This window comes from Sarcophilus harrisii, chromosome 4 (genome assembly GCF_902635505.1).
Source record: "Sarcophilus harrisii chromosome 4, mSarHar1.11, whole genome shotgun sequence".
Taxonomy (NCBI): Eukaryota; Metazoa; Chordata; class Mammalia; order Dasyuromorphia; family Dasyuridae; genus Sarcophilus; species Sarcophilus harrisii.
In genome coordinates this window covers 339,967,050-339,989,657 of record NC_045429.1, presented here as the reverse complement: position 1 = coordinate 339,989,657, position 22,608 = coordinate 339,967,050, and the positions used below count along the sequence as shown (strand labels likewise).

The 22,608-nt window shown below is 43.8% G+C and overlaps 1 protein-coding gene across 2 annotated transcripts; it reads right to left on the bottom strand.

Annotated features, from left to right (window-relative positions):
- Positions 1-1,188: 1,188 nt before the first annotated feature.
- Positions 1,189-21,650, bottom strand: WFIKKN2 (WAP, follistatin/kazal, immunoglobulin, kunitz and netrin domain containing 2). Of its 2 annotated transcripts, none has more exons than XM_031966399.1 (2): positions 21,517-21,650; positions 1,189-4,990 (listed from the first exon to the last, which is right to left on the bottom strand). In XM_031966399.1, the coding sequence occupies exon 2, from the start codon at positions 4,919-4,921 to the stop codon at positions 3,476-3,478; it is 1,446 nt and encodes a 481-aa protein (XP_031822259.1). In that variant the 5' UTR covers positions 4,922-4,990; positions 21,517-21,650; the 3' UTR covers positions 1,189-3,475. The 2 variants fall into 2 exon arrangements, with proteins under 2 accessions (XP_031822259.1, XP_003768036.3); XM_003767988.4 differs by lacking the exon at positions 21,517-21,650 and adding an exon at positions 11,150-11,882.
- Between the last annotated feature and the right edge of the window lie 958 nt (positions 21,651-22,608).

Sequence of the window (22,608 nt, the reverse complement as noted above, 5' to 3'; positions counted from 1 at the left end):
AGATGAGGAACTGAGGCAAACTGGGTTAAAAAAAAGACAGCTAGTATTTGTCTGAGATCGGATGTGAACTCATGAGCATGAGTCTTCCTGACTCCAAGACTTTCCATTACACCACTGCCTAAGTGAAATAATACAAAGGTAGAAGAAAAGAAGCTAAGAGCAGAGTCCTGGGAGGCACCCACCTTTAACAGGTATGACCTCAAGAAAGGTCCCATCAAGGGAGATAAAGGGAAATTTTGAATCCTTCCAAGGTGACCTTCCTCTTCACAACTTGATTACAACCTTTTGTCAGGTGTTCTGATGCTCAGATGAAAAAAGTTCCCTGGACAAAATACTTTCTGCTCTTTTAGAGAAAAGAAGTGGGGGGCAAGGAGGGATGACAAGCCAGAACTCTCTCACCTGTTCATAAGATTTTTGTTTAGAACCTATTCAGCAAGAGAGGCAGATGATAAGAATATCCCTGACAGCTTGGCCTAGGGCAAAATTGTGACATAGAAAAAGTTTATCACATGTGATGTCTCAATTTCTCTTTGAAAGCCTCTCCCTTTTCTAGTCTCTGTACCCTGTATCTCCAGGCTACTCACTGAAGATCCAATTAAGGTTTGCCTTTTATGATATGGTCCAGTGCTCCAAAATGTGTTCCCCTCGTCCTGTGAAAAACTCTCAAACCCACAAGGAGAAAAGAATCAAATTAATTCACAATGAGGGAGGAATGGTGCTAACAATTTCATGTGACCCCTTTTCCTCTTGTTTTAAAGAAGGATCCCTGGAGAGACAGCCCAAAGGAATGGAGAAGCTATGATGTAAAAGTGACAAATTCAGTTCTGACACTCCAGAGCATGGAGGGCAGAGTTTGGGAACTTCACAAAACATCATTACAGAGAATCAGGTGGATCTGACCTCCCTACAGTTTCCAAACCCAGGGATTGTATATATCTTATCTCCCCAAAGCCTAGCTAGTGAAAAACCTACTTGAGCGGTCCAGATAAAACTCATTTTTTCTTCCTTTCAGTGTTCATGGTGATGCTAAAGGTCTCCAGACAACTAGGGAAGGAGCCCTTGGGAAACAGATGCTTCATTGTCACAAATGGAAAGAGATTAAGCCTTTGTCAGTCTCCTTCTCCCATTCTAGTGAACATGGAAAAATATCATACCTTTCTGCCCCCAACCCAAACAGCAAGCACAGACAAATATTTCCACCTTTTAATTATATTTCTCTCTCCAGACAGTCAGGAAAGACACAGAGACTTCTCACAGTGACCCTCTAGTTTCTTTAGGGTCTCAGATCTTCTCCCCTGTGTTTTCCTGAAGGGAAAAGGGGGTGGGGAGGAATGGTGCAAAGAGGTGCGGGAGGGTGTGATCTCAGAAATGTCCTACTATTTAACCTTCTGTTTAAGGTTCTATAGAAAGAAATGAAGTCATAGAGCCTGATGAGATATGAAGTGTGAGTTAAGGAATAACTGCCCATTCCTTTAGGTGCGCTACCTTAGAGAAATCACATGATTAAGTGATGTTATCTCAGAATAACTGATGGTGATAAATCATTTGAGAATCCTTCCCTGGAAAATGATCTGATTTCTGAGCCCTTTTTAGATTTAATTTTTCATGATTCCTGTTCTAATCTCAGATCGTCAATAAATCAGTCAATAATCAAGCAAGCAAGCACTTAAGCATCTACTGTGAAAGCAGGTCTGGGTCTTAATTTCTCTAGACTGAGCCTTGATTCTCATGCCCGTTATCCTACTGATTCCCAATTTGGCCACCAGATGTTAGCAGTGAGCAACATTTCCATCTATTCAGAGAGACTGGTTCCTCTTCCCTTCCTCCTCCTCTCCTTTTTCCCTCGTTTCCTCTACCACATATCCATCTTTTTGGATTTTGAAAATGGATTTTGTGTGTGTGTGTGTGTGTGTGTGTGTGTGTGTGTGTACATTAAAGGGCAAAAAAGGGGAGTGTTTCTAGATACAGGTGAATCTGGACAATGGAATTTTTGTCACGTTCATTTTCCTAACAGAGCAAACTATTGGAGAAAGATCCAAGCTCTCAGCCAGAAAAAATCAGGATATCTATTCCAGGACTCCTATTGGAGGAAAGGAGGAAATCGAATGCCTCCGCTTCTTCCCACCTATGTAATGAGTCCAAAAAAAAAGTATCCAAGAGGGAAGTCTCCAAGAATTGCTCTATTTAGGTCTGCTTTGTATGCCCCTAGACCTGTGCTTCAAAAGAATGGGATAAAATGAGGACAATGTCTCTATAAGGCTGCTATATCCAAGCAAAGGACTTCCCCAACTGGGAGCCTGCACTAATGTGGGGATGATAGCGTGAAATACGATCAGTTATCTCTTACAAGGTGGTTAGGTCCTAGAGTCCCCCGAGTCCCTATTTTGAAGTTTTGGGTCTTGCCTGGACTGGCTGGAACAATGTCCTATAGACCCTATGGGGATTAGTTTTACTGAGATTGGTGTACCTCTGAAGGAGTTTTGGGGAGGGAGCATAGAAATGGAGTTCTTTCTAAGCTGCATAAGGGGGTGATAGACATCAGAAACTAAACAACAGGCCCTTTTGCCCTGCCTCTGCTAGAGATTTCTCGGGTATTGTTTACCTTTCCTTCGGGGATGCAATGAGAAATGGGACAGAACAGAACTGGGTCTGTTTCCTCAGCCCTTTCTAGCAGCCAAGCTGAAGGAAAACGTACCCTGTTGATGTCTTTGTAACATTAAGCACCCCAGGGCATGTTTTTCCAAAGCACAAACTAGCTCCCACCCAAAGACACCTGGTCCACATGTAAAAAGTAGGTCACTCACCAGGTGGAGGGAGGGATAGCCTGTCCTCCAAAGCCTCCGCCTCCGGTTGGGGGCAAGTTTTAGGTTCTGCTCTCCAAGTGGAGGAATCTCCCTCCTCCTTTCCCAACTTCCCCTCCACCAATCCTGGATTTTAGCCTGAAGGGAACCACACCCATTTTAACTCAAGGTATTTCTGCCCCAACAAGGCCACAGCGGGCCAGCACAAACTGTTCCCTATTTTCTCCCTTTCCCTTAGCACAACTACTCTTCCAGCTCATCTAGTCTTTCCTATGACTATCACACACACACACAGAATCCAGAATGAGACTCAGGACTGCCTTATCTAGGGGGTAATAGAATAGGGGCAGAGGCTGCTAAGGAAGGTTGGAGGAGACCGCTGGAGAAAACTGGCTACATCAGCAAGCTGGTTCTTAAATCACTAGGATGATGAAAGGTTAGAGGAGAAGCTGAACGCCTTTCTAAACAAAATTAAGGGAACTAAAGATTTACTTCTCAGGAGGAACTTCGGGAAATGGTGGCTCACTCTTGATTGATTCTTTTGGGGCTAAGTGTGTATGTGTGTGGGGGGGTCCTAACTAAGCCAGGTGTATTTATACTCAAGGTGGTGATGTAGGGAAGGGGGCAAGGGATGAAAAAGGACTAGGGAGGAAGGGTACACAGAGAGAAGGCGGTCAGTGAAGACCAAGGAATTCTTTAAGGAGCTCACAGGTCTTCTTGTGCAAGACCTCCCGCAGCTTCCTGATTCGCCTGACGCTAGAAGGCCCCACAAAACTATCTGGCCGCAGCACGGCCATACCGCCATCCACTTCTCCCATGATGATGAGGGGGGCTTCACTGACAGTTACGTTGGGGCAGGGGCAGGCCCAGTCCATGTGTAACAGGGTGACCTCCAGCGGCTCCTGGCCCAGGAACTTCAGCCCCATCTTCTCATCCTTCAGGACCTCCTCCACGGTCACGAGGGCTCGTCCCGAATCAGCTTCCTCCACCACCTCCGAGACCCTGCCCAGGATGACGAAGTCGCTCCTGCAGAAGCTCGTCACCAGCTTCTGGCGAGCCTTGCAGGCCCGACAACGCTGGCTCCCCCGAGGGAAGGGGCAGGTTTCTTCACAAGCCTCCCGGCTCTCAAAGTTGTTCCCGTTACCCCCGCAGCCTCCGTAGACAAAGGACTGGCACTGGCCGGTCTGCCCGTTGTACGCCCAGCGAGGGGAATAAGCTTTGCAGGGGCCCTGCAGGGCGGGCAGACCGCACACCGCCAGCGGCCCACTCATGCACGCCAGCATGCAAGCCTCGTAGGTCTCAAAGTGGTTGTGGTTGTGGTAGCAATTGCCGAAGGTGAAGGTGAAGCAGTTGTTGGCCTGGGCGTCGTAGTGCCAGCGGGTCAGCTCTTCCCCACAATCCTCCCCGTCGGGGGGCTTCAGGCACTCATTCACGGGGAAGGCCGTCCCATTGGGCCCCCGCTCCGAGGCTGACCCCTCCCCCCGCACCACGCTCAGAGGGAAATCCACCCGCAGGAGCCCCCCGGCGTTTTTAGCCGTGCAGGTATAGATGCCAGCGTCCTGCGGCTGGGCGTTGTAGATGACCAGCTGGGCGATGTTGGTGACCACCACGTTGCCTCGCACGTGGTTGGGCCGCATGACCACGTTTTCTCGATCCTCCAGCTGTTTCTCCCACGTGATCTCCGGCCGAGGGCGGCCCACCACATCGCAGAGGAAGCTCACGGTCTCCCCGACGCGCACTGACTGGTGGTAAGGGTGGTTGAGCAGGGCGGGAGCCGCCACGTCCACCATGGGAGTTTCGGGGGAGGCGGTGGTGGGGCTCAGAGTGGTCTCTGGCGGTGGGGGGCTGGTGTTGGGCCAGGTGAGGTGGTAGCGACACGTGACCACGGTGAGCGTGATGCCTTTGGAACAAGCCTCAGCATCCATGTAGCAGCGATTGTAATACGTGAGGCCGTCGGAGGCGCAGGTGAAACTGGGCTCCTTCTCGCATCGGTCCTTGCATTTGCAGACGGGTTGGCCATCCCAGATGTCACACTCGGAGCCCTGCTGCAGGCACATGAAGTGGTCGCAAGTCGCTTCTCGGGGCATCCCCACCGGGCCCTTCTTGCCCTTGACATCCATATACCGAGCAGCCACGCAGCTCTTGGTGCCGCAGACATTGGGGCAGCATTTCTCATACGTCTCACACTCCTGAAAGGAACCAACCAGGAGGAGGTTAGGCAGGAAGGGGATTGAGGAAGACTGTTCTGTGTATAATCCACACAATAAATATTTGTTGAAGAATGAATGTCAGTGTCCCGGGAGCGGGGAATGTTTTATTTTTTTGTCTTGGGATCCCTGGTCCAGTGCCCAGCACAGAGCAGATGCTTCATAATTGTGAAGGAATAGGCTTAAGGTCCCTTTCAGCTCCAAATTTATGATTCTTCTAGGGGGGAAAGGTGATAAGCCCCATAAGCCTAGAGTAAAGGAACTTAGAATATTTGTCCTTATCCGGGATTTCTATGGGGCTGAAAAGCAAGGCAGGAATGAAAAGCTGCAAGTAGGTAGTACGTGGGCTTCTCCTTGTTCAAGGAGAACTTCCTGGACTTGCTTCCATAGCATAGGATTAGGAGCTCTGCCTGCCCAGTAGGTACGCTGTGTTATTGTGGAAAACACTCCATAAAATCTTTGTTTGTGCTCCAAGAGTGTGTTGCTAATTTCGAGGAATTAAACTAATACCTGGATTAATAGTGAATTCTGTAGTGGCCTGGGCGTCACAGGGACGTGATTAACTGACTCCCCGAGTTTAGACTCCATGATGCTGTAAATCATGTCGCCGAAACTGAGTTGCCCCAGCATTTAGCAGTGTTCTATGTACAACTGACACTTAATAGATATTTGTTGAAGGATGAATGAGTAAATAAATGTATGAAACAGAATTCATCCCAGTCTTTAAAGAGAAAGACTGAATTGATAGCAAGAAAGCTGCTAGGCCAAGAATCCAAGAATTTGTTATTATCCCCTAAGGGGCTGCCCAAGCATTTAACTTACCCATTTTGGTCATCAGTGAAATTGAAATCACTGAAACTGATCAGTAAAATTACAGCTCAATGAAATTGAGAAGAAGATTTTTCCATGTTATTAAGGCAGATAGTTGGCTCAGTACATAGAACATGGGATTTGAAGTCAGGAAAATTGAGGTTAAAACCCTGCCTCAGACACTTTCTAACTAGATGACTTTGGGCAAGCCTCATCTATAATGTTTTCTCATCTATAAAATGAGGAAAATCACAGCACTCATCTCCCAAGGTTATGTGAGGATCAAATAAGATAATGTGTAAAAGTACTGTGTAGACCTTAAGATACTCTATAAATGCTAGTTATCATCAACATCAAGTACATGATAGGACAGAGATGAATGGCTCTTTGACAACTCAATCAAATTGTTTATACAGGTCTCTTATAAAAGATCCCATTTCTGAGAGACACAGAAAGAAACAGAGAGAGACACACAGACAGTGAGAGGGACACAGAGACAGAGAGGAAAATAGAGACACAGGATCAAAGACAGAGACAGAAAGAGAGACAGAGAGATGGAGAAGGAGAGAGAGGGACAGAGGGAGAGAGAAAGAAAAGGAGGGGGGAGAAAGGGAAAGAGAAGGGGAAGGGAGAGAGGGGGAGAGAGGAGAGAGAGAAGAAAAAAAGAAAGGGAGAGATGGAATAATCCATCCCAGAAAAAAATCCCTTCTAAAACCAAAGGTCAGTCACAACGTAAGCAACCTGTATGTAATCCCCTCTGCTTTTCTCTGGAGACACACAAGGGAGGCATTAGTTTAATTCCTCGAAATTAGCAACACACTCTTGGAGCAGAAACAATCAAGAATTTCACGGCATGTTTTTTCCGACAATAACACCTCGTACCTATTAGGCAGGCAGAGCCCCTAATCCCTCTGTGCCTTGCTTGCTCCATGCAGGAGTGAGTAGTGAGTCCGATAAACAAGGGGCAGCCCATGTACTACTTGCAGCTTTTCTTTCCTATCTTGATTTCAGCTCCTAAGAAATGGCACTTCAGCTAAGAGGGGAAAAATACTAGTCCCTCTCCATTCTCTTTGCAACTAGACTTTCTGGATGGGAGGTGTTTTTCCCCCTCTTACTGTTAACAATGGCTGTTTTGTTCTTTTGAGGGTTACAGACCTTATTAGCCTCATACTTCCCTAAAGGGAAGCATCTGTAGTACTACATTGGAAAGGGAGCTGGCCAGGATTCAAAGGACTCTGCACCCCAGTTCTATCATTGCTATTTGTGTGATATTTCTCCTTAAAAGTTAGAACCAGAAACTAGATAATTCCTAAAATGATGCAAGGGGGAGAAAGAGATCTGGCTTGGTAGCCACACTAGCTGGCAAGTCATCAGTGATCTAAGCAACTCCCGAAGACCCTAAGTGCTGACTTGCATTGGAAAGGGAACTTTATTTACCAAGTAAATCTCTATGCCAGTGACATCACTCTTCTGGTCCCTATCCTTAACTCTCCTTTCTCTAAACCAAAAGTTTTTAGGCTTTATTGTGTTTTTGGATCCCTTAGGCAATGTGCTGGGTTTGTTTGTTTGTTTTTTTAATCAAAGGAAATGCTAAATTTCAGTTAGACATTAGGAAAAATAAAGATGTGGACATTTTCCCTATCCAAGTTTATGCAACTATTGAAATCTATCAATGGACTCCAGGACTCTTTTGCTTTAAGCCAGTGGTTCTCAAAATGTGATGCAGAGAATCTTGGGTATCTTTGAAACCCTTTCAGAGGATCTAAAAATTCAAAATTAGCTTTTATTTCTAATATGATAAATATCTATAAATATAACCCACATAAACAAAAACTCTTTGGACAGATCCTAATAATGTAGACATTTTTGTCTACAAAAGCTGCATGTAGGTCCCCAGTTAGTTATTATAAAGATACTGAGAACAAAAGTTTGAGAACCACTGCTTTAAACAAATGGGAGCATTGGGCCCAAGATGGGAAGCTCTCGGGTTTGGTTGCCCAATTAACCAGATTAAAAGGGAACATGATAGAGAGTAGAAGGAAGTCACTTGCTTTTTCTCATAACTAGCTGCTGCTCAAGAATGGACTTCAGGGCTTGGAGATCCATGAAAGGAGGGCCTATACAAAAAATATTGCTGGGGGTAAAATCTAAATGTAGGCCAGATCTGGTTCATCTGTTAAGTTTTGCTCAGAAGCCCAGGACTGAAACTAAGGTCACTAATTATTCAGCCATCCGGATGGCAAGTGGCAAAAGTACTATTTCAGGAATCCGAGGGCCTGGATTGAAATTACACTCCTGAAGCTTCCTGTTTGTGTGACTCTGAGCCTCAGTTTTCTCATCTATAAAATGAGGGGTTGGATTAGACAGCCTCTGAGATCTCTTCTAAGTTAACTCTGTGATCCTAGGTGTACAACACACTTATAGATGGACATAGAGAGTTAGCAGGGACCATGTGGTGATTTTCCATCCCTGAATACGACCTGTTTATTGGGTCAGATTGACCAAATGCAGCTATATCCATAACAACAAAGGGGACAGTCTTCTTACCTATTCATGAGTTAGATGAGAAATCCCTGGTCTCTGAAAATATATCTTCTCATCTCTACCTATTATTACTCAGAGCCAACACAAAACACTTGTGCGGTTTGCAAATGATTTGTCTTGGGAACTGTCACAATTGGGCTGGGGACTTGGGAAGTGGGAAGTCCCTGTTACTATACTGAATCTGGGGGTGGAAGTGAAATGGTTGTGGGGAAGAAAGAGGGTTAAAGGAGGCTGGCTCTTCCCTCACAGCCAAAGGTCAGAAAGTGTTGCCTGATGGTAACACAAGTTAATTCAGACTCAGTCTGACCTTGCAGATCAACACTTATGGTCTTAAGAGATTAGCATAGACTTGGTCACAATGCCCAAGACCTCCATCTATCTGTAGGATTTTGGGGTAAGGTAGGCGCCGGGTCAGCTGGATTGAAACTCCTTCAACCTGGAGCACCAAGAGAAATCTTTTCAAGATAAATGCCAGGGCACAGTGGACAATATCTCTGGCTTCTAGAGCCTACTACTATGAACAGACTGACAGGATCATGGATGTGGAATCAAGTCAGAAGTCATCTGCCTCTTATTTTGTAGATTGGGAAACTGAGGCTCAGGGAGCTTAAATGATTAGCCATGAATCACACAGATAGATAGTAATAAGAGTCAGAGGCAGGTCCCCTTACTCTAGAAACAATGTTTTCCACTGTTCTATACTGAATAATAAGGATGGGAATAGGGAGTAGGGACTGTGACAATTAGTTTAGATAACTCTCAGGAAAAATTTCCTCCACTAATGCAGGTTGGTCTTTTCTTGATTGTGCGGGAAGAGCAACCCTCCTTTAACCCTCTTCTTTCCCCACAACCATTTCACATCCATCCCCAGATTCAGAATAGTAACAGGGACTTCCTACTTCCCAAGTCTCTGGCCCCATTGTGACAATTTCCAAGACAACTTATAATCAGAGAAAGTTGCCTAGAGCACCAAGAAGTTGGCAGGCAGGCAGTCAAGAAATATTATTAAGCACCTATTATGTATTGGAGGCATGGTGGATAGAACACTAGACTTGAAGTCAGGAAAACTCATGTTCCTGAGTTCAAATCTAGCCTCAGACACTTACTAGTTGTATGTTCCTTGGCAAGCCACTTAACCCTATTTGCCTCACTTTCCTCAGCTATAAAACGAGCTAGAGAAAAAAATGGCAAATCACTCCAATATTTTTGCCAAGAAAACTCCAAATGAGGTCATGAAGAATCAGACCCAACTAAATAGCAACACCTATTGTGCCAGGCATTATGACATGCCTAGGGTTAAACCATCAGTATATGTATGGGGTGGGGTTTAAAACCAGGTCTTTCTTGCTCTGAGGTCAGTTACCTACTAATTATGCTATTCAGTTCCTCACTAAATCACTGAATTAGCTGAAGGGGAAGCCAAAAAGACCCCTGGATATTATAACATTTAGGGCTGAAAGAAAGCTTGGCTCAATCTGATTCAATATAAAGTAAGAGAAGAAAATCACTGATTTGTCCAAGATCACACAAATTAAAAAAAAAAAAAAAAAAAAAAAAGGCAGATCTTAAGTAGCAGTATCTGGAAGAATCCAAGTCACACAGGTTTCATATAATCTAGAGATGGAATGAGCTATGATTGTTCAGTTATGTCCAAATCTTGTCACCTCATTTAGGGTTTTCTTGGAAAAGAGATTGGAGTGTTTGTCATTTTTTTTTCTTCAGCCCATTTTACCGATGAGGAAATAGAGGCAAACAGAGTTGAGTGACTTGCCCAGGATCACACAGCAAGTGTTTGAGGAAACATTTGAATTCAGATCTTCCTGACTCCAGGCTCTATGGTCTATCCAATGAGCCACCCAGCTATCTTAGAAGGAGCGTCTGGGACAATTTCATATTACAGATGAGGAAATTGAGGTGCAGAGATATTTGTCTAAAGTGACACACACGGTCCAGACTCAAATCCAAGTCTTATGACTGCAAATTCAGGACACTTTCTACTACAGTAGCACACTGCCTCCGTGCCCTATACTTCCTCATTTTTGCTATGGAAACTAACCGTGGGTTGCTAGGAGGGAATAACAATTCACATTCACTACAACTTTAGTTTAACTGTCTTTCCCATAACCCTGTGCCAGAGGCACTATATTATCATCCCGTTTCACAGTTTAAGGAACTGAGGTTCAGAGAAATACTGACTTGCATAGGGTCACCAAGCTAGGAAGTGTAAAAAGTCCGGAGTCAAGTTCAGGTCTCTGGGATCCAATTGTCAGCTTCTTTCCATCTCCTTATTTTTAGTTTCTAAAATTGACCAGTGCTGAGAGGGAAGACAAGGACTCCCCCAAAAGGATCCCTCTCAAAAACAGCAAGCAGCAGCAAAAGGCTTTTCTTTTTCTTTTTTGTCCTCCGTGCTGTTCTGTCTCCCACTACTTACTCACTAATTATTGGCTACATCTTTTCCCGGACTCCACTAGACATTGGGTGGAGGCAAGCAGCTGCAGGCAGAGAGGTTCCAACATTGGTCAGGACCCAATGGATAAGCATCTTTCTGGGAGGTAGAGAGAGGCCTTTCTCATTTCTCCCCAAGTTTCCAAAGTTCGTGTCAAAAATAAATAAATCAAGAAACCATCTAACCTGGACAATCTTCAGGGTGGGCAATGTCACCAAGGCACGTTCCAATCTGGCTGAGCCACAGGTACCATTGTTGGTGGCCAATGTTTCAACCCACTGGGCTTTCCTGCTCCCCACGATACCCGCGGGGCTTCTTCCCCCATCCCCAATCTCACTCACCTGGTCCGTTTCACACTCCCGCTTGCAGGTGCTCTGAGCGTCAACCCAGAGATTGGGGTTCATGTCGTTGGGGCAGATCCCAGCGTGAGAATAGCGAATAGGAGGCAGTGCCTGCCCCACTGGTGGCATCTCCAGGAGCAGCAAGGCAGCTAGAGGTCCCCAGCAGACCCACAAGCGCCAGGACCACATGGTCCCCTCGCAGAGGCTTCTCCAAGGGGGAAAAAAAAGCTTTCCCTCAGTTAGAGCCGGCCTTGCACCCACCCTGAATTTCAATTCTTTTTCTCCGAAGGACTGGGATACACCTGCCCCTCCTAACCTCAGCAAGGCTTTCCCACTGCCCTGGAGTCAGACTACGCTGCTCAGGCTTCAACTGTCCAGATGAAAGGGTTTCGGGAGCAATCCGTCTCCACCCCACCCCTTAATTTGTAAAGAAAGCTGCTTCCCAGGAGGCCCCGGCAGCCGGACTCTTGCCCTGTGCTCCCTCCACCGAGCAACTTGCAGAGAGCAGACTCGATGCCTGTGATCGACGAGCTCTGCGCTGCCTCTGTCCCGTTGCCGACCCACAGACTTGTTGCAAAAAAAAAATAAAAAAAAAAGAAAGAAAGAAAGAAGGAAAAAAAAAGAAAGAAAGAAAGAAGAAAAAAGAAAGGAAAGGGGGGGGTGATGGTAAAGCTGGAAACAGTTTAGGCGTCTGTATCTGGCACCATGGGACACCTGCATGTTTCTGAGCTCAGGGAGGCCTTTAACCCCTTCCCGCGCCCGGAATGGCATGTACTTCCGAGGGGGAGATTGGCTCGGGACAAGGCCACTGGAAAAGAAGAGATTCCCCCACACACACTTCGCCCTCCCCACTTAGCAATACCCCTGTCCCTCCCCAGGGCCTCCCCCCTCCAGTCCCAACTCTCCCTCCCTCCTTTCTCCTTCACCACCTCTGAAGGAAAACGAGAACACTCAATCGCTTGTTACTGGGAAGAACCCGTTTAGCCTCGGCGGTACCCCCTCCTCCCCACTTCCACCCCCACCCGTACCCCCACCCCCACCCTCACCCTGGCGGCCGGGCGGGTCCTGATAACACATTGGAGAGCAAATGACGTGGAAAAAAAAAAAAAAAAAAAAAACAGGCTTGTTCACTGCTTGCTGCTGCCTGAACGCCCTCCCAGCCAGAGGGAAGCTGAGGCCGAGAGGCCGCCCGGGAGCCGGACCAAGCAACCCTAGAAGCAGCAGCAGCAACGGGGCTGCGGGTCCCCAGCTAGGAGCCTCACCGCTACTCCCTCTCCCCCAACTCCTCGGCAGCCCGCGCACTGGGCCTCCTGCCCAGTGGGGGTGGCTTGGGTTACACCATTGCTCCCGGAGGATACAACTTGGCCCCCAACCCCCGGAGAATCAATACCGGGGAAGTTGGGATGAGGGAGAGCTCTTAGCTCCCCCCGCACCGCACCCCATCTCCCAGCCGTGGGATGATTGGGGGCGGTGGGTCTGAGGCAGTTCGAGGTTTATCACATTCCTCCACAAACAAACACTTCTCAAGGCTAAATGAAAACCATACAGCCAGAGATGGGAGTGGAGCCCTCCCTGGACAGGGAAATGACCCGAAATCTAACTGCTCATTACCATACCGAACAAAGGCTTTAGAAATCACTTTATCCCCGATGAAGGGCTAACGAACAGGGATAAGAGGATGGAAGAAGGATGAGATCAGACCCATCCTCTACGCCCTCTTCTTCCTTCCTTGCACAGCCCAAACTTCTTTAGATTTCCTGGTCAAGACAGGACTGACTTGGAATACCTTTGTATCGGGAATGGAGAAGAGAAAGGAACATTTTTTGTTTTTGTGGGCATGAAATGGAATACTGCGCAGTTAGCTAGGCATTTATATAGCTGCCTTAATTTGGCCAAGTACTTTACAGTTGTTCAGTGTGTCCGACTCTTTGTGGCTACATTTGGGATTTTCTTAACAAAGGTACTGGAGAAGTTTGCCATTTCCTTCTCCAGTTCATTTTACAGATAAGGAAACTGAGACAAGCAGGATTAAATAATTTTTCAGGGTCACACAGCTAAGTAAGTTTCTGAGGAAGGATTTGAACTCAAGACTTCCTAAAAGTCCAGCATTCATTGTTGAACAATAAGACATTACACTTAATTCAAATTGGCAAATACATATTAAGTATCTACATGTGTGTATACTACACACATACATATCTATATATGTATCCTACATATATACTGTAGTATAGTACATATTACTATATGTAGGATCTCGGTACTGGGCATTGGAAATTTAAAGACCAAAAAACAAACAAACAAACAAAAACAACAGGTCCTGTGCTCAAGGAGTTTACGTTCTACATATGTATACTTTTGACATCAACTAGTCCAATCTCCTCACTTTATAGATGAGGAAACTGAAGCCTCAAAAGGTTTAAAGGTAAAAATTTGCTCAATGTCACATATCATAACAGAACCAGGATTCTTAGTTTTGTAACCTAGAAGAGCCTAGTTATGCTGATTTCAAATGTACTCTGCTTTCCACAATACCAAAAAGCATTGTAAATGTAGTTATTTTCACCATTTTACAGATGGGGAAACTGAGTACAAATTTAGTTATTTTCACCATTTTATAGACGGGGAAACTAAGGCAATGGAGGTTTGGAGGATTTGTTTAATGTCTCCTAGTAAGTCAGCTGCTGAGCACAGATGAAACCTAGGAATCCTGTATCCAAATTCTTTCTTCCACCGACACCTAATATCCCTTTAGGGAGTACATTTCATCCTCTAGATTAGAATTTCAGCAGCTGGTTTGCCTGTAAATAAGTAAAATATAATTAGGTTTTCCCTCATAGACTTTTATCTATTTCAGCAGTGTGTTTTTTTTTTTTTTTTTCCCTTGGGCTTATGGGTCCTCCGAGCTTCTGCCTCTCTGCTCTTGGACTTTTTCTAGTAAAATCTCTTTTCTGTTTATGTCAAACAGTTAATGAAGGATGTCACATCCTAATCTCCCAAATTGTTGGAATATACTTCCATACCAGGTCTGCCCCTGTAATGAAGTCAGACAGCAGGCGATGTCTGTGGCTATGCATTCCCTGTAATTTTATAAACCTATGTTCCAGCTGCTCTGGGCAGGGGCCTCAGCCTCACTGTCTTGTTCAATTGCTGTTTGCAACCGGTGGGGGATGCACAGCACCCTTTGATGTTTCCAAGAGAAATGTACAGTGACACATTAACAAGCAGGACTTAGAAAAATTGTCACAGCCCCATTACCCATGGAGATACAGCTGGGAGAGAACGGCTGGGGCCCACAAATTCCTGCTCTACAGCATAGTCAGGATAAAGGATGGAGAATGGAAGAAGATGGGGGGGGTAGCATGGGGTACAGAGGGTAGAAGAACTCAGGAGAGAACCCTAGAGCAGGACTAGTTTTGCTTTTGTTTTAGGGATCAAAATGGAAATGGAAGGAACATCTACCCCTGAGAAGAAGGGATTGGAAAGTCTCTTCCATATTCTCAATTATCCCCTAGTACCTTTCATTTCTTTCTCAACTTGTCTGAGAGGCTAGAGTGTTCTCCCAAAAAAAAGCAGAGGATCATTAATACCTCTTCTATGAACTTCACCCCTAAACCCAACTTTAAAACCCACCTGCAGGAAGTTGCCTGCTTAACTCTACTAACTGAAAATTGTTTTCCTCTACATTCCCTCTGGACTTAACAAGAAGCAGCTAAGCTCAGATACAGCTGTTTTTTAAACTTTCTGGCCTCAAAAATTAGGCTTAGGTCTCAGGACCCACTTTTATTCTCTTAAAAATTGTGGACCTCCCAAGAACTTTTATTTAAAGACATTATATCTATTTTCATAATAATACTAAGATATTTTTATTTCTAATGTTAATATTGTAGCAATATTAACAATATTAGAAATGAAAATATCTTAGTATTATTATGAAAATAGTTTTGATCTTATAGAGAGTTTTGACCCTACTAAAAGGTTTTAACTCTTGGGTTTTCTCAAAACAGCTGACTTGGTAGGCAGAGGAATGGGTTCTATTTATCCTTTGATTCTTTCTAGCTGTATGTCTTTGGACAAAGCACTTTACTTCACTTTCCACATTTTTTTAAATGGGGATGATATAATAACATTAAGAACAATAACTATGGGGACAGCTAGGTAGTGCAATGGATAGAGCACCAGTCTTGGAGTCAGGAAGAGTTGAGTTCAAATATAACTCCAGAATTTGACATTTACTAGCTGTGTGACCCTGGGCAAGTCACTTAACCCTGATTGTCTTACCCACCTACCACTCAAAAGAAAGAACTCTGATAGACAGATAATACAGTCTATTAAGTGTGTATTAGATGTAAAACTTTGTCCTCCAGAAGCTTGCATTCTAATAGAGAAAGACAATATGTGAAAGGGAGATGAAGGGAAAGAAGGAAGGAAGAGTAAAAAAAAATCAGGAGAATCAGATTAAATATAATCTTGTATTCAAGCCTGAAGTACTTACATAAGGCTCTCCCCATTGAAAGAGAGAAGGGTGGCTCGGTGCTATATGCGCCGGTGAGGGGTAGTATTGATAACCAGAGCATGGGAAAGGAGAGATATTCTTCCTTCTCTAAAAGACAGATGACAAAAGGTCCTCTTTGGTGGAGAGGGAGAAGAGAAGAAAGAGGAGAGAACAGAAAAAGAGAGAGGAAGAGAGAGAAATGGAGGAGAGGGAAAAGAAGAGAAGGAAAAGAAGAAGAATGGAACAGAAAAGAGGAGAAAGAAAGGGAGGAGAGTGAAGGATAGCAGCAAAAAAAGGAAGGAGAGGAGAGAGGGGAGAAGTAGAAAGAGAGGAGAAGTAGAGAGAGAGGAAAAGGGAAGAAGGGGAAGGAAAGAGAGGAGAGAGGAAGGGAGAGGAGAGATGAGGAGAGCAGAGAGGAAGGGAAGAATTGGAAGAGGAGGAGAGAGAAGGAAAGAGACAGTGACAAAGAAAGAAAACAGAGAGATTCTTCCTTATGGATTTGTTGTGCGCCCCAAATCAGATGATGTATATGAGGTATGGGGCAAAGTTTAAGATACCCAATAAAGTTTGAATTTGTCAATGGATTACTCTGTATTTTTAAGTCTTTCCTTTTCAAGTGTGATCTCTAGATCTTCAAGTATTCCACAGTTCAATCTAAGAAGTGCTTATTAAGTGCCTACTATTTGGAGAAAAAAAAAGGTATTATATCAAGTGTTGGGTATATAGGCAAAAAACAAAACAAACAATCCCTGACTTCAAGGAGCTTACAATCTAATGGAATAGAATTCTTTTGAAAGCTTTCCTAAAGCAAGTTTCACATCTACCCTTGTTTCTTTCTCTCCCAGTGTGTCTGCTACTAGGTTGTGCATGCAGCTAGTACCCAGGACTTTTCACTGACCAAGAGGCTCAGAGAAAGTGCTAGAGGTAAAATTCACTCAAGCCAATACTTGAATTTAAACCTTCTCGAGCCCTTTGGCCCCTTGTAACCACATCTTTCCCTTCTCCATCCAATACCAAAATAATCTCGAACCTGCACTACTACAGAAGAACAGAAATTGTACCCTTTTTTTTCTGATATATAATCTGCTCTGCTTGCTCTTTTCTTGAGGTGAGGTAGTAGAGATGAGTAGTTGTAGTGTAAGGACTCTAGTCTGAGTCCTTAGAAATGTACCTAATGCCAAAGGGTCCTGGGAGTGGAGGTAAAATGCCTGCCCAACTCTGGACAAGAGGGTCCACTTGGCAAGTACTACTTAGGCTCTTAAAGCCCAAACTTGAGCATTCTAAAGGACCAAATTCAAAATCACATTCAATTAAGTTTTGTCTGTACAGGCGGAATCAGATATTCCAGAAAATATAAAACCATGGGAGACTGAAGGGAGAGGTCAGTGACAAAAGGAGGATCTGGGTCCTCCCCTTAAAAAAAAAAAAAAGAGAAACCCGTTTAGTCAAGATATGAGCTTGCCCTCCTCTTCCCAAACATGCCTATCTGTAATGGGAAGAAGTCACCTGGACACATGAACTCTAAGTAACCCTTGATCCTGGCTTTCTAGCTCTATGTCCTCTGAGCCACTATAAAATGAGGGAGAGCCCCACTACCACCATTACCCAAATGAGCCAGATCTTTCTTCCTCACTAGTTTTGAGTCACATTCACAAAAGCTACACAAGGAGTATTCACACAGCCAGAAATACTCAGGTAGACACAAGCATCCACAGATACACCTGATCTCCTTACAGCTCTCGTCTCCTCTCCCATTTATACTAATGTCCACAAAGAGTTGGAGATCGGGACAGCAGAGGAAGCAGCAATGATCTGAGCTCTAAAAACTTGCTTATTGCCCAAGGTTCCCTCTGGTGCCAAAGGAGGCAGGAGATCATATGTTTTCTTCCTTTGTCCCATGTCCCAGTTCTAGAATGGATAGAAGCATTGCAGGGGCAAGAGACCAGTTTGCTACCTCATTCCTTGTATGTATTGTAGTGTATTCCTTTAGAATACACTAGTCGGGCCTTTTATTTGAGCTAAAAGGCTAGGATCTTTTATTTCTTCTTTAGCGACTGGGGAAATCAAGGCAGAAGTGACACAAGGGTGGAAATACTAAGCTCACACTGAGAAATCTCAGCTAAAGTACAAAGCCAGCAAGTCTCATTTTGCCCCCATGCTGGGGGCCCCTGAACTGTGTGGCCTGTGCCCCTTTCAGCCAAATGGTCTACACAATTATTAATGATGTCCAGGGTAAATGAGAGGAGAAAGGAGGCCAGATTCTGTGTCCTAAGAGCACCAACTCTGACCTTCGGAGCCTGACCCTTGAGATTGTATATGGAGAGGGATGGAATGAGGAGGGGAAGTGGAGGGGGGGAAGAGATTTGATAGTTGCTCATCAAAAACAAGAATTGAGGTTTAGGAGGAGGGGGAGAAAGAAAGAACTCACTTGGGGTCTATGCTTCCCCAATAGGTCATCGGTTAACAGAGGCAGCTAAAGCTAAACGTGATTAGCTGCTAGGCTTGGTTGAGGTGAAATTCAATAAAGCTGGGGAGCTTATTACCCAGCTGCAGACCCCCTTCCTGAGTCCAGCTCAGCGGGTCTGGGCTACATTACCACGATAGCATGAACTCTCCCCTCGGAGTGAGACAAGGCCAGCCTTGCAATAATTAGTGGGGCCTCAGCAGATGGTTTTTGCTGGGAGTGGAGTAGGGGGGCACAGTTTAACCTTCAGCCACGTGACAGGACAACATCTGTGCAGAGTGGGATGGGGACAGCACTCTCATTTTGCACGTCTTTTTGCCAAGAGTGGTCCTTCTGATAAGGGTGACAACCAGTTGGGGCAGCATCATAGGCAGAAAGCAATGGGTGTGGGCCTGGGGGTGAGAGGGACAAATGCTCTGGTGGAAGCTTAGTTTGGGGACTGAAGGGTATTATTGCTCAGGGTATTGAAGAAATAGGAAGAATAAAAGAAATACCTTCGCCTGTTTCCTTAGGGTTCTCCCCATGCTCTCTAGCTAACTATGGATGTGCTGTGAGGTCAGAAGTAAGAGCTAGGTCAGAGGAGCCAAGATTTAGAGCTAGAAGGAACTCAGAGATCTAACCTAACCCCTTTGTTTTACAGAACAGAAAACTGAGGTCCTGGAGGCTGTGACTTGCCCAATGTCACAGTGGTAGTAAATGTCAGGAGCAGATTTTAAATTCAGATCCTTCATTGGCAGAGCCAGTGCTGACCCTTAAACCTGAGGCAGGATGATTCTTTCTCTTATGCAAGGAATCAACAGTAGGATTAGATGAGAGGTGTGGATAGGCCATGATGGATAGGCCAGAGGGAGAGTGACCTCAACCCCTCCCCAAGTCACAGACTGAGAAGGAACCTTAGTAGGACCCATACCCCAAGAGGGATCCCCACTACAGCACATCTGACTACTGACCACACAGCTTCTACTTGAAGAATACTGCCTCCTGAAATAGCCCATTCCTCTATGAAAATTCTAATGTTTAAAAAGTTTTTCTTGTAAAATTTAAATTTTTCTCTTTTCAGTTTCCATCCATTGCTCCTTAATTTCACCCTTTAGAGACAAACAGAACAACTAGTCTGGCCCTTCAGGGACTAGAAGACAATGACTATGTTTTTTCCGTGAGTCTTTTCTTCTCCAGGCTGAACAAGCTCTAGCTTTTTCAACCTGTCCTCATAGGATGTAGATTTGAGGTCCCTCCCAATCTTGTATTCTTGTAAATTCTTCTTTGAATATTGTCCAGAAGCAAAATCCTTCCAAAAATGTAATGTCTGTACCAAGACATAGAAACAGAGACAGAGGGAAAAAAGAGAGAGACAGAGGCAGAGAGAGGGAGAAGGAGGAGGCGGGGGGGGGGGGGGGGGGAGAGAGAGAGAGAGAGAGAGAGAGAGAGAGAGAGAGAGAGGGAGAGAGACAGATAGACAGACAGACTGAGACACAGACAAACAAAGACAGAGAAATGGGAGTGGGAAAGAGGAGGAGGAATTAAATTAACATTACTGTAAAACACTTTCTCTAGAAATATAGACTTAAATAACTTGTGGTTGAGTTATTTCAATCATGTCCCAACTTCATTACCCCATTTGGGTTTTCTTGGTAAAGACACTGAAGTGCTTAATTAAGAGAACAATCTAATTATTAACAATCATATGAAAAAATATTTTCAGTTACTACTAATTTGGGAAAATAAAAATTAAAAATGGCTATGAGGTTGCATCTCACAACTATCAGGTTGGCAAAGATGATTTAAAAAATGGATAATGATAGCTGATAGAAGGACTTTGGAAGTAGAGGCTATGGACTAAGTGTGACTTGATATAGTCATTTTGGAAAGCATTGTTAAGTCAGTAAACTACATATCTCTTGATGGATTCCCCATAGCCTGATACTATTATTCAGTATCTACCTCCAAAAGAATCAAAAGAGTGAGAGGGCTCATATGCAAAAAATAGCAATACTTTTTATTGTAGCAAAGAAATGGAAACAAAGAGATTTCCCATCCATGAGAGAATGACTGAACCAATCATGATATATTAATGTCATAGACATTGTATTAAAGAAATAATTAAAGGGGAAGATTCAAAGAAACCTAGAAGGATTTTTTATAAATGCAGAGCTGACTATACAAAAGTTAAATGTTATAAAAGAAAACAACTGTGAATTACTTTAGAACTCTGATCACTACAATGATTAGTCAAAACTATGGAAAGCAAGAAGATAAACATTTATTAAGCAATTACTCACTAAGAATTGTTCTAAGCACTGAGGATACAGATACAATCCTATGTTTTAATAGGGGAAGACAACACAAAAGATTGATTTTTGAAGCTAGCTTCCTATCTCTTGGAAGAGAAATAATGAACAAGAAATACAGAAGAGGACATATTTTCAGAAATAGTCAGTGATAACTTCTGCTTGTCATACTTTTCTCATTTGTAAAATGGAAAAAATAATAGCACCCAACTTCTAAGGTTGTTGAGAGGATCAAAGGAGATAAAGTTTATAATGTGTTTTGCAAATCTTAAAGGACTATATAAATGCTAGCTATCACTTTTTTTTTCTAACAAGCTAGATGTAATTCACAATGCCATGTACATTTCTCTTTTTTTATTCTTTGCATAAGAAAATGCTCTTGTGGTTGTTGATATTTGTCAAGTTTGTAATAAAATGAAAGATTTTTTTTAATCTAGTGTCCAAGTTATCTAACCATGATAGAGACTATCACCTCCTATTTCTGGAAGCTATAACTTCCTTAATATAACCCAAAATCATATTAGCTTTTTCCTAACAAGCTAGATGTAATTCACAATGCCATGTACATTTTTCTTTTTTTATTCTTTGCATAAGAAAATGCTCTTGTGGTTGTTGATATTTGTCAAGTTTGTAATAAGATGAAAGATTTTTTTTTAATCTAGTGTCCAAGTTATCTAACCATGATAGAGACTATCACCTCCTATTTCTGGAAGCTATAACTTCCTTAATGTAACCCAAAATCATATTAGCTTTTTTGGTTCCTATTGTTGATGCACACTGAATTTTCAATCTTTTTTTTTCAGATGAACTGCTGTCTAACTAACTGACAGACAGAGACAGAGAGAAATGGGAGTAGGGAAGAGGAGGAGGAATCAAACTAACATCATTACAAAACACACTCTCTAGAAATATAGACTTAAATAATTGGTGGTGGGGGTGGTTGAGTTATTTGCCCAGCCTTGCTGGTATAGTCTTTCAAGAAGGAAAGGTATCTTTCTGATTAAGTCCATTGCCAGCCAGATGAGCTCAGATTTACAATCCCCAGGGCTGGAAGCCAATATTGTATTTGTTGAGCCACAGGAAACCCTGCTACCATAGTGGTCCTCCACTGATGTCCTACCTTAATGCCTCTTCATGTCATGGAGGTGACCCTGGGTTCTCAAAGACAATACCAGGAAACTGTAGACTCTAGCAGTTTAAACCAAGCTGGAGAGGTTTCAAGTATGAATCCAGTGATGGACTGTGACTCCTGGCCAAGGACTGGCCTATTTTAATTTGGAGAGGCTCTTTACCAAGTTGGCCTCAGGGTGATGAAATTTTTGGCCTAAAAAACTATCAGCTCTCATATAACTGTCTGCCAAATCATAGAGGGACTGACTGCGATCTGTGTGGGTAGAGATGGTATCTAACTTAATCTTTAAAGTACTGAAAAAGTATCCTATTGACATCAGTGTGTGTGAATCTGCAAGTATTTTTCTATAAATGTATATGTGCTAATGACCATCCTAGAATAGGACAAAGTAGATTTTTTTTTAATTTGGAAAGGGTCTGAAAAGTTATCTGGCCAAATCCCCTCATTTTTCAGATAAGAAAACAGAGGCCCAAACAAGGGAAATCTTATTATACTTAAGCAAAATCTCAAATTCAGATGCCTAGGCTTCTAGTTTACCAAAGAGACAATAAATCAACTATACAGGAGCAAGTCTCATTGTGGATTCACCCAGGGTCCAATCCCATTGGGAATAGATGGGGGAGGAAGCAAACCCTGGGATATTTCAAGATTTTTAGATTGCTGAAGGACTGGAGACTGATAGGGAAGTTTCTGAGAGTGGGGTAAAGACATGGTTAGAGAAGAATACTCTTAGGGAAGAGCACACATCTCCATTTACATAGAAACTTGTGCTTCCTCAGTCCCTCAGAAACAAGGGCCCTTGTTCTTCTCTCACAGAGAGAGGAAGCAGAGAGCCCAAATACACAGTCTGGCTGTTTTCTCATCCCCAATGGAGCATGTCCTCACTGGGTGTTTTTCTTGGCTAGGAAAATCAGTTAAAGATTTCTGACACTGGGCCCCATTTCCATGATCAGTTTCTCAATTTCTACAAGGCAAAGACATAAGGAGAGAGAGCCAATTAGGTAAAGGAAGCAGCTGATTCACTGGGAAGAATTCTGGATAGGGAGTCTGGAGACTTGAACTCTCCCCTCAGCTCTGCCA

What these genes read in the sequence shown, in the direction of transcription:
- WFIKKN2 (XM_003767988.4), bottom strand. Translation starts at nt 11,338, where the DNA reads ATGTGGTCCTGGCGCTTGTGGGTCTGCTGGGGACCTCTAGCTGCCTTG. An exon ending in GGGAGTGTGAAACGGACCAG is followed by an intron (nt 4,991 to 11,149) that starts GTGAGTGAGATT and finishes GGTTCCTTTCAG; the next exon opens with GAGTGTGAGACGTATGAGAA.